At 44.2% G+C, this 12418-nt stretch overlaps 1 protein-coding gene across 1 annotated transcript in view; it reads left to right on the top strand.

The window, feature by feature from the left end:
* The window catches only part of LOC111972743 (voltage-gated inwardly rectifying potassium channel KCNH7), a 127212-nt gene that overhangs the window by 76086 nt on the left and 38708 nt on the right, over positions 1-12418 (top strand). Inside the window, exons 10-11 of the mRNA XM_070449339.1 lie at positions 7948-7952; positions 8921-9121. Coding sequence (XP_070305440.1) covers positions 7948-7952; positions 8921-9121 — 206 coding nt within the window. The remainder of the gene's footprint in view (positions 1-7947; positions 7953-8920; positions 9122-12418) is intronic.

Raw genomic sequence — 12418 nt, 5'->3', positions numbered from 1 at the left:
GCATCTCTAAGAGGGGTCTTCTTTATAGAAGAGTGAGAGAGATAAAAAGAGCAAACAACTGTGGAACAATTCTAAAACTATATAATGAATATATATATATATTGTTAATCTGTAGTCTAGGACCTATAAATGTAAGGAGGTAGGGGTCTTATCACCCCCCCCTTTTCATTAATAAAACATAAGCATAATCAATTATTCTAATACACCAAACATTTTGGTACAACCCTTTTCATGACCCCTAGGTGAACCCAACACCACTATCCTAAAATGATGTGCCATCGTACTGCAATGCTTCAGCAGATGCTGTGGAAGGAATGGCTAGTGTTGCCCTCTAGGTTACCACAACCTCACTGTGTGCTCTTGCAACAATAGCCCGCATGCCATAACACTATGTGCAGATAACACAGAACATACAGCCTGAATAACACAACATCCACCTAGGTGATGTATACAGAGCCTAACCAGCATATGCTCCCACGATGCAATATTGGCAGCCATGCCAGACTGTGTGTGGAAAATGAAGCAAAGAATTCCAGCTAACACCTGAATGTGCAAGCATTCACCACAGCATTACGAGTTGCAGCCTAAACACATAATATAACTAGTATGTAAGACATGAAAGTAACAAAATGCACAGAAAATGAATAGATACAACTACTAATACATGATGCCTAGAATGAAGTGATRGCTAAAATAGCATACAATACAATAYRATATGATAGAATAAGACCKGTCACTAGAGTAATACTACTAGAATGCAAGATGGATTGACAGGGAGGACCACCAATTTAACATCCATAACACATAAGACATGCTATTAAAAAGCTTCAATCTACTGCTGCAAATAAGAATCAAATATAACTACGTTGACTGAAATTATACCGTAAATGTATGCTAATAGTGTGACTCGTGCAACAAATATGCTCTCAAGAACGCAGATACTCAGATTGCTAAGAGCAGAAACCAGCAGGAGTGTAGCTATACAGGTGCAATAATCCAGAATATTCTGAAAATTAATAAAAATTGAATGCGTTCTATCTTAAACTGTGTGGGGGACTAGGGTTCCATAGTCATAATGACTTGTACAACATTTAAGGTGTGACTGCCGGCGCAAGTCACTACTAATGTGACTGGGATGACCCGTAAATATAGCCATCAGTGATAGTATGCATAATTCCAGTGTTCTCATGAGCTGCGCAATGTGCAGTTAAACAAAAATCGATATTGATGCTGCACTAAATGATAAATGTATGCAAATAGACTGAAATACTATCGAATCACCATGATAGATGACGCGGACAGACATGCAGCTCATCTTCTAGCTCCTAATCAACTTTTCTGTATTTTTTTTTTTTGTGTGTGTTATTAAATACAGACGGAAATAACTTTTGGATATCAGAGCGACAGTAACTCACCAGCATTACGACCAGAAATACGACTTTCCCGAATTGGATCCTTTGTTCGTACCCCCAAGGGCAATTGAACTTATCCCCGAGGCTTCTCCAAGACGCCGCCGGTGGAGAAGAGGTATTCGGAGTGGACTTCTAGGCCGACTCAGGAGGTGTGCACACCATCCACCTCTTCCGAGTATCCTACTGGCTAATGTTCAGTCCCTGGACAATAAAGTAGATGGGCTCATGGCAAGGATCTCCTTCAGGAGAGAAATCAGGGACTGTAACATACTCTGTTTCACGGAATCATGGCTCTCTCCYGATATACTGTCCCTGTCCATACCACCAGCTGGGTTCTCAGTACGTTGTGCAGACAGGAATAAAGAACTCTCCGGGAAGAAGAAAGGTGGTGGTGTATGTTTCATGATCAACTACTCATGGTGTGATTGTGATAACTAACAGGGACCTTTTGTTCAACCAACCTAGAATACCTTAAAATCAAATGCCGTCCGTATTACCTCCCAAGAGAATTCTCTTCGGTTATAGTCAGAGCCGTGCATATTTCCCCTCAAGCCGATACCACGATTCTGCAAACTGGACACCACATATCCTGTGGCCGCATTTATTGTACCTGGGGATTTTAACAAAACAAATTTCATGAAAATGCAACCAAAGTTCTATCAACACATTGCCTGGAGTACTCGCGCTTCAAAAACTCTCAAATATTGTTACTCTCCCTTCCAGGATGGCTACAAGGACCTCCGCCGCCCTCCCTTTGGCAAATCAGATCACAACTCCATTCTGCTCCCCCCTTCATATAGGCAGAAACTCAAACAGGAAGTACCCATGCTAAGGCCTATTCAATGCTGGTCTGACCAATCGAAATCCATGCTTCAACATGTTCAGGGTTGCCTATGAGAATAACATTGACGTATACACGGACACGGTGACTGAGTTCATCAGGAAGTGTATCGGGYATGTGGTTCCCACTGTGACTACACAATCTACCCAAACCAAAAACCATGGATAGATGGCAGCATTTGCGCAAAACTGAACGTTTTTTGTGTTTTTTTTCTTATTTTTTTAAATTTTACCCCCTTTTCTCCCCAATTTTCGTGGTATCCAATCGCTAGTAATTACTATCTTGTCTCATCGCTACAACTCCCGTACGGGCTCGGGAGAGACGAAGGTTGAAAGCCATGCGTCCTCCGAAGCACAACCCAACCAAGCCACACTGCTTCTTAACACAGCGCGCCTGTCACGTTCCTGACCTATTGTTCCTTTTTCTTTTATTTATTTAGTTGGTCAGGGCGTGAGTTGGGGTGGGTTGTCTTTGTGTGTTTTCTCTAGTTTAGGGTGTGTGTATTGTTTAAGGGGTTTTTAGTATGTATGGGGTTGTGTTCAGTGTAGGTGTTTAGGAAAGTCTGTGGTTGCCTGATTTGGTTCTCAATCAGAGACAGCTGTTTATTGTTGTCTCTGATTGGGAGCCATATTTAAGGCAGCCATAGGCTTTAGGTGTTTGTGGGTAATTGTCTATGTTGAACGTTCATTGCTGGTCTGTGCACTTACGTTATTTAGCTTCACGGTCGTTTGTTGTTTTGTTAGTTTATGTATAGTGTTCGTTTTGTGTTTTCTCTCTCTTCTCAATAAAAGAGATGTATTTTGCACACGCTGCGCCTTGGTCCTCTCTCTCTCCCGAAGACGATCGTGACAGCGCCTCCAACCCGGAAGCCAGCCGCACCAATGTGTCGGAGGAAACACCGTGCACCTGGCCCCCTTGGTTAGCGCGCACTGCGCCTGGCCCGCCACAGGAGTCGCTACAGCGTGATGGGACAAGGACATCCCGGCCGGCCAAACCCTCCCTAACCCGGACGACGCTAGGCCAATTGTGCGTCGCCCCACGGACCTCCCGGTCGCGGCCAGCTGCGACAGAGCCTGGGCGCAAACCCAGAGACTCTGGTGGCACAGCTAGCACTGCGATGCAGTGCCCTAGACCACTGCGCCACCCAGGAGGCCCAAAACAGAACGTTTTTAACCACATTTAACCACGGCTAGGTGACTGGGAATATGGTCAAATACAAAAAGTGTAGTTATTCCCTCTGTAAGACAATCAAACAGGCAAAACGTCAGTACAGAGACAAAGTGGAGTCACAATTCAATGGCTCAGACACGAGACGTATGTGGCAGGGTTTAKAGACAATTGTAGATTACAAAGGGGAAACCAGCTACATCGCGGACTCCGACGTCTTGCTCCCGGACAAGCTAAACACCTTCTTCGCCCACTTTGAGGATAACACAGTGCCACCGATGCAACCCGCTACCAAGGACTGTGGGCTCTCCTTCTCCATGACCGACGTGAGTAAGACATTTAAGCGTGTTAACCCTCGCAAGGCTGTTAACCCCGCTCTGTGCAACTGGGTCCTGGACTTCCTGACGGGACGCCATCAGGTGGTGAACGTAGGAAACAACTCCTCCACTACGCTGATCCTCAGCCCAGGGGCCCCACAAGGGTGCATGCTCAGCTCCCTCCCTGTTTACCCATAAATGCATGGCCACGCAAGCCTCCAACTCATCAAGTTTACAGACGACACAACAGTCGTAGGCCTGATTACCAACAATGACGAGACAGCCTACAGGGAGGAGGTAAGGGCTCTGGCGGAGTGGTGCCAGGAAAATAAACTCTCCCTCAATGTCAACAAAATGAAGGAGCTGATTGTGGACTTCAGGACACAATCCGCATCGACGGGACAGCAGTGGAGAAGGTGAAAAGCTTCAAGTTCCTCGGCGTACACATCATTGACAATCTGAAATGGTCCACCCACACAGACAACAGRGCCTCTTCAACCTCAGGAAGCTGAAGAAATTTGGCTTAAGACCCTCACAAAGTTTTATAGATGCACAATTGAGAGRATCCTGTCAGGCTGTATCACCGCCTGGTACGGCAACTGCACCGCCCGCAACCGCAGGGCTCTCCAGAGGGTGGTGCTGTCTGCCCAACGCATCACTGGGGGCAAACTACCTGCCCTCCAGGACACCTACAGTACCCGATGTCTCAGGAAGGCCAAAGATCATCAACGACAATAACCACCCGAGCCACGGCCTGTTCACCCCGTCATCATCCAGAAGGTCAGTCAGTACCGGTGCATAAAAGCTGGGGCCGAGAGACTGAAAAACAGCTATCTCAAGGCCATCAGACTGTTAAATAGCCAGCACTAGCCGACTACCACCCGGTTACTCAACCCTGCACCAAAGAGGCTGCTAKCCTATGTACATAGACATGGAATCACTGGTCATTTTAATAATGGAACACTAGTCACTTTAAAAATGTTTACATACTGTTTTTTTCCATTCTTTTACTTTTAGATTTCTGTGTATTGTTGTGAATTGTTAGTACTACTGAATTGTTGGAACTAGGAACACAAGCATTTCGCTACACCTGCAATAACATCTGCTAAATATGTGTGTGTGACCAATACAATTAATCTCCTGATCATGATTAAAAAACATTGCTACTAACTCCTGTATATTTTGACGCATTGCCTGTATGCTAGCCTAGCATAGGCTACTTCCTTCTTGTATGACAGGGGATYATTCCCCATGATGGGGTGTGTGTTCACGGAGCGCGTCGAATCTGCCTGAAAGCAGGTATTGGGAACAAACGAGTAGATAGGCTACTCCCGAGGCTAATTCTACTTAGCTAGCTAGTTTGTAGCCGCTACTGACTGACAACAATAGAGCAGCAACATGGTTGATTCTCYCAATCAGTGACATCCTCACAGCAGCCAAACATTGCAACATGACCATGTTGAACGACGCGGACGGGGTTCAAACACAGCTAATGAGCATTCGCAAGAAAATATTATATCAGAACACAGCACCATAGCATGAAACATCTAGTTACACAGCAGCGTTGATGCAAAGCAAGAAGCCATCACATAGTAGTAGTAGCTGCAGTAGCTGCAGTAGTAGCAGTAGCTGCAAACGGCAGCAGAACCGTAAAGATGAAATACCCACCCAATAAGATAGACGTGATTGATACTAGCCTCTAGTTGGTACCGGGGCATTCGGGTTTCCTTTAAGAACTGGCACCGCTTAATTTCTTTAGTCACTGTTCTTGTCTAAATGTGAGAAGGAAACCCAGCTAGCAATGAGGAATCGGCCCAGAAGCGCCCTCTTCCGGGGTGGCGGTACTGATTGAATCAGCCTGGAATCGGGTGTCGGACTCGGCCCGGAATCAAAATGAATGACTGCCCAGAATCGCCCCAAGTACATCGGGCCGTTTCCATGGAATTCAGCCTACTTTGCCGGCATCTTACCAGAATACCCKCAGAAGCGGCCCGATGCACATTTAGTCATTTTAAATATTACTATTACACATTTCATGAATACAAATGATACCCATCCACCCCGAAAAATGTTTTGTCGGAGAAAAGACCATATACCTGGTGACCGTTTCAGTGTGCATGCGCCCGGCCCGCCACAGGAGTCGCTACAGCGTGATGGGACAAGGACATCCTGGCCGGCCAAACCCTCCCCTAACTCAGACGACGCTGGGCCAATTGTGCTTCGCTGCCGGCATGGGTATCGAACTAGCATTTGTAGCAACGCAGTTTGTACGGCGATGCGGTGTCTTAGACCGCTGCGCCACTCGGGAAAGTTTTGAATGCTTATCAATTGCCTTGCACAAAGTTTTAAAATACTAAAATACTACTTAAACAGGACTCTTAAAGAATTTAATTTTTTCAAATTATCACAAAAACAATGAGAAAATATGGACAAATAAATAAATAATGAAATGTTATATAAAGCAGCCCGTGTAATCCTCTGCCAGAGAGTAGAGAGTAGCCCCAATCGGCCCGAGCTCAATTTGGGCCAGATAACACACCCAAATCGGCCACATGACGTCGGCCGAGTCTGACTCTCAGCCCAAGTGCCCCGACTCTCACCCGGAATCGGCCCAGATCCACTGTGCTAGCTGGGAACTCCTAACCAGATAAGACTAGTAGTAACTAGTATAAAATACATTCAGGTGTTGAATATGCGAATCTCATACTGTAGATCAGCGTATTTGATAAAAAAAACATACAGTATTAATATATCACAGAGAAATCCATTTGTATGTATAGGCTTAATGGATGCTTTTGACCAAAAACATGTGAATTGTTTGTAGTGGGCTAGTGTTCTATTGAAAGCAAGTGTTCTATTGTAATCATGATACAAAGTTTTGGTGTGAGAGCTGAGTGTGGGCCTCTACTCTGAGCCACTCTGCTGTGCTGCTGTCGTGTGTTAGGGAAGTATCTGGTCCCTGCTGAGGTGGAACATTGAGGCTGGAGGCCACTCCTCATAGGTCACTTAAAGCCACACAGCAGTCCAACCTATTGCATCTCATTCACACAAAATGCTGCACATGGGTTGACATTTACTAAGACCTGGCACCAGTGAAAGGCCGCCTTAAYACCGATGACGAGTGGCTTAAGATGCCCTTTAAACCATACACTTCGTATACACGCCACCCGCTGAGAGCTGACAAACTGGTCTRTCACGTTTGTAAAGAGCATAATATAATTCATTATACAACAGTAATTCCAAATATAACAAATGCATTCCATCTCGTTATCACAACAATCGATTCCTTTTTGTAGTTGAACAAGCAAAGTATGTTGATCACTAACTCAAACGTTGCTCATCACATCAAATTTGTTTCTATCGGATATGCTATATACTGTATTTCTTTGTTTAAATTATGGATCAAGACCACTGATGTACAGACCTGAGTTGACAATATAGAGACAGACAGAAAACAGGCACTCTACTTTTRATATCCTCAAAGGCAAACCCAGACAGGCTGTCCTTCTCCACACCAGTCCAGTGCATTAGTCTACACTCCACAGGAGGTTGGTGGCWCCTTAAGTGGAATGGTATCAAACACATGGTTTTCATGTGTTTGATGCCATTCCATATGCTCCATTCAAGCCATTATTATGAGCCGTCCTTTCCTCAACAGTCTCCTGTGTTACACACAGACAGACAGAGCCGTTCTCCTAATCTTCTGAGAATATGAAAAAATATTAATAGTGCAATATGTGGAAATATTTGTATGAACATAACAAGATTCAACAACTGAGACATGAACTGAACAAGTTCCACAGACATGTGATTAACAGAATTTGAATAATGTGTTCCCTGAACAAAGGGGGGGTGCAAAAATCAAAGTAACAGTCAGTATCTGGTGGTGGCCACCAGCTGCACTAAGTCTGCAGTGCATCTCCTCTCTGACTGCACCAGATTTGCGCAGGTTTTGCTGTGAGATGTTCCCCCACTCTTCCACCAAGGCACGTGCAAGTTCTAGGAATCATTTCTCAGCCCTAGCCTCACCCTCCGATCCAACAGTTTCCCGGACGTAGTCAATGGGATTGAGATGCGGGCTCTTCGCTGGCCATGGGCAGAACACTGACATTGCAGGAAACGTCTGACGTCTTGCAGGAAATCACTCACAGACGAGCAGTATAGCTGGTGGCATGTCATGTCGGAGGGTCATGTCAGGATGAGCCTGCAGGAAGGGTACCACATGAGGGAGGAGGATGCCTTCCTGTAACCTGTCCCGCAGGTGTGATGTTCGGATGTACGATCCTGTGCAGGTGTTGTTAACACGTGGTCTGCCACTGCGTTTAGATAGCCTGCAATGACAACATGCTCAGTTCCATGATGCTGGTGACACAGCCACCTAGAACCATGACGGACCCTTCACCTCCAAATCGATCCCGGCTCCAGAGTATAGGCCTTGGTGTAACGCTCATGTCCTTCGACGATAAACGCGAATCCGACCATCACCCCTGGGAGACAGAAACTGCGACTCGTCAGTGAAGAGCACTCTTTGCCAGTCCTGTCTGGTCCAGCAATGGTGGGTTTGTGCCCCATTGGGACATGTGTTGCCGGTGATGCTGGTGAGGACCTGCCTTACAACAGGCCTACAAGCCCTCAGTCCAGCCTCTCTCAGCCTATTGCGGACAGTCTGAGCACTGATGGAGGGATTGTGCATTCCTGGTGTAACTCGGCAGGTATGTTTTTTTTTGTCATCCTGTACCTGTCCCCCAGGTGTGATGTTCGGATGTACCAATCCTGTGCAGGTGTGTTTACACGTGTCTGCCACTACGAGGACGTCACAGCTGTCTGTCCTGTCTCCCTGTAGCGCTGTCTTAGGTGTCTCACAGTACGGACATTGCAATTATTGCCCTGGCCACATCTGTAGTCCTCATGCCTCCTTGCAGCAGCCTAAGTCACGTTCACGACAGATGAGCAGGGACCCTGGGCAATCTTTCTTTTGGTGTTTTCAGAGTCAGTAGAAATCCTCTTTAGTGTCCTAAGTTTTCATAACTGTGACCTTAATTGCCTACCGTCTGTAAGCTGTTAGTGTCTTAATGACCGTTCCACAGGTGCATGTTCATTAATTGTTTATGTTCATTGAACATGCATGGGAAACAGTGTTTAACCCAATCTACCTCTCTCGCTCTCTATTCACCCAGGTGAAGAATGACATCTTTGGAGAAATGATCCATCTGTACGCCAAGCCTGGGAAGTCCAATGCGGACGTCAGAGCCCTGAGTTACTGTGACCTGCACACGATCCAGAGGGAAGATCTCTTGGAGGTGCTTGACATGTACCCTGAGTTCGCAGATTTTTTCCTGAAAAATCTGGAGCTGACATTCGACCTCAGAGACGAAAATGGCAAGGTACATTTACATCAGATGGTCCTAACACAAGCCTATTGGGTTCTCTGTCAAAACTGTATGGTATGTAAACATAGGTAGTGTCCCAAATGGTACAATATTCTCTTTGTAGTGAACTTCTTTTAGTGAGCAAGGCTCATAGGGCTCTGATCAAAAGTAGTGCACTATAGAGTATATGGAACAGGGTGCCATTTGAGATGCATCCTATTCTGTCGCATATTCTAACAATGAAATAGTCCTGACAATAACAGAAGAAAATAAGTATTGCCATATGATATTGTGTAAGATAAAATATTCCATACAACGGGTGGGTCTAATCCTGAATGCTGATTGGTTAAAACCACATCCCAGCCGGTGTCTATTTATTCCACAAGTTACCACCGGCTAAATCTATGATGTTAAAATGCCTATTTACTCTGTTCCATCTGACTCCGCAATCCACTGTCTCATCACCTCAGCCAGGCACTTTATAAACTTGATCTCCACTATAAAAACCATCTAGACATTATCTCACATTTTCTTTAGACTAACATTTACTTTCAACAGCTGAGATTTGTATAAACCTTGCTGTCTGTCTGTCCGACATTTGCAACATTGTTTCAATATTCAAAGATCTGTCCCATAGTAATGAATGTGTCGGGAGTCTGGACGAGACAGACAGACAGGCAACGTTTCTCAGCCAGTCGTTATCATGAATCAGCTGACATCATTTTTATGACCTTAACTTTTTCCACATTTTGTTACATTACAGCCTTATTCTAAAATTGATTAAATAGTTTTTTCCCCCTCATCAATCATCACACAATACCCCATAAWTAATAGTTTTAAAGAAATGTTGGCAAATTTAGAAAAAACAGATATTACATTCACATAAGTATTCAGACCCTTTACTCAGTACTTTGTTGAAGCACCTTAGGCAGCAATGACAGTTTAGAGTTTTCTTGGGTATGACGCTACAATCTTGGKACACCTGTATTTGGGAAGTTCCTCCCATTCATCTCTGCAGATCCTATCAAGCTCTGTCAGATTGGATGGGGAACGTCGCTGCACAGCTATTTTTAGGTCTCTCCTGAGATGTTCAATTGCTCTGACTGAGCCACTCAAGGACATTCTGACTGAGCCTCTCAAGGACATGCGTTGTCTTGGCTGTGTGCTTAGGGTTGTTGTCCTGTTAGAAGGTGAACCATTGCCCCAGTCTGAGGTCCTGCGCACTCTAGAGCAGGTTTCCATCAAGGATCTCTCTGTACTTTGCTCCGTTCATCTTTCCCTAGATCCTGACTAGTCTCCCAGTTCCTGCCGCTGAAAAACATCCCCACAGCATGATGCTGCCACAACCATGCTTCACCGTAGGGATGGTGCCAGGTTTCTTCCAGACGTGACACTTGGCATTCAGGCCAAAGAGTTCAATGTTGGTTTCATCAGACCAGAAAATCTTGTTTCTCATGGTCTGAGAGTCTTTAAGGGCCTTTTGGCAAACTCCAAACAGGCTTTCTTGTGCCATTTACTGAGGAGTGGCTTCCATCTCGCTACTCTACCATAAAGTCCTGATTAGTGGAGTGCTGCAGAGATTGTTGTACTTTTGGACGGTTCTCCTATCTCCACAGAGAAACTCTGGACCTCTGTCAGAGTGACCATCGGGTTCTTGGTCACCTCCCTGACCAAGGCCCTTCTCCCCCAATTGATCAGTTTGGCCGGGTGGCCAGCTCTAGGAAGAGTCTTGATGTTTCAAAACMTATTCCATTTAAGAATGATGGAGGCCACTGTGTTCTTGGGGACCTTCAATGCTTCAGAAATGTTTTGGTACCCTTCCKCAGATCTGTGCTTCGACACAATCTTGTCTAGGAGCTCTACAGACAATTCCTTCGACCTCATGGCTTGGTTTTTGCTCTGACATGCTCTGTCAACTATGGGATCTTATATAGACAGGTGTGTGCATTTCCAAATGATGTCCAATCAATTGAACTACAGGTGCACTCCAATCAAGTTGTAGAAACATCTCAAGGATGATCAATGGAAACAGGATGNTGTGCATTTCCAAATGATGTCCAATCAATTGAACTACAGGTGCACTCCAATCAAGTTGTAGAAACATCTCAAGGATGATCAATGGAAACAGGATGAACCTGAGCTCAATTTTGAGTCTCATAGAAAGGGTCTGAATACTTTTGTAAATAAGGTATTTCAGTTTTTTTAATCTTTAATACATTTGCTAAAATTTCTAACAACCTGCCTTTGTTTTGTCATTATGGGGTATTGTGTGTAGATTGATGAGGACAATTGTTTATTTAATCCATTTTGTAATAAGGCTGTTAAGTTACAAAATGTGGAAAAAGTCCAGGGGTCTGAATACTTTCTGAATACACTGTATACAAAGACATTTTAATTTTTAAAAGGTAAAATGAAACAAAGTGCAGCTAGTTTGCAGTCTTTCTAGATTCAGTTTGAAGTGATTGTGTTAACTTTTTTTTGTAATTATAATTTTTTTGACTAGCTCCTCTGAACAACAGGGTCCTGATGCCGTCTCTCTTTTTCCCAACGCAGTTAATCCAAAACCACGCCCTGTTATTCAGAGGGGCATTCTACAACGCTTTGAGCGCTCTCCAAGTCTTCAAGTCCAGAAGTGAATATCACGTAGCGCGAAATTTCAGTCACTGATTAATAACATTCACCCTTGTATTTCAAGATTGCAAATATAATAACAATTTCGTGGAATGGGTTCCCTTAACGCTCAAAGACAACTTCAATGTCTGTAGCATAGCATATTCGACTGAATGATTAGCTAATAAATATTAGAGAAATTATTAATAATAAGAATATGCTTTTACCTGATAATATACTTCTAATGATAATATAACAACTTCAACTACTGAGCTAGTAACATTAAGTGGCCTAGGTTAATTTAGCTGATCTACAATTGAGGGAATTCAGCAGAGTTCTCTGAGACATTTTTACAACTCATTGAAACTCTGAAAATATATACTTGGTTAGAGCCAGTTTACACGGTTCTGTGAAGGGAGTAGTACACAGCGTTGTACGAGATCTTCAGTTTCTTGGCAATTTCTCACATGGAATAACCTTCATTTCTCAGAACAAGAATAGACTGACGAGTTTCAGAAGAAAGTTCTTTGTTTCTGGCCATCTTGAGCCTGTAATCGAACCTACAAATGCTGATGCTCCAGATACTCAACTAGTCTAAAGTTTTATTGCTTCTTTAATCCGAACAACAGTTTTCAGCTGTGATAACATAATTGCAAAAGGGTTTTCTAATGATCAATTTGCCTTTTAAAATGATAAACTTGG

The sequence above is a fragment of the Salvelinus sp. IW2-2015 genome, linkage group LG2 (genome assembly GCF_002910315.2).
Source record: "Salvelinus sp. IW2-2015 linkage group LG2, ASM291031v2, whole genome shotgun sequence".
In the NCBI taxonomy this organism is placed as follows: domain Eukaryota; kingdom Metazoa; phylum Chordata; class Actinopteri; order Salmoniformes; family Salmonidae; genus Salvelinus; species Salvelinus sp. IW2-2015.
This window is presented reverse-complemented; position numbering and strand designations above follow the sequence as displayed.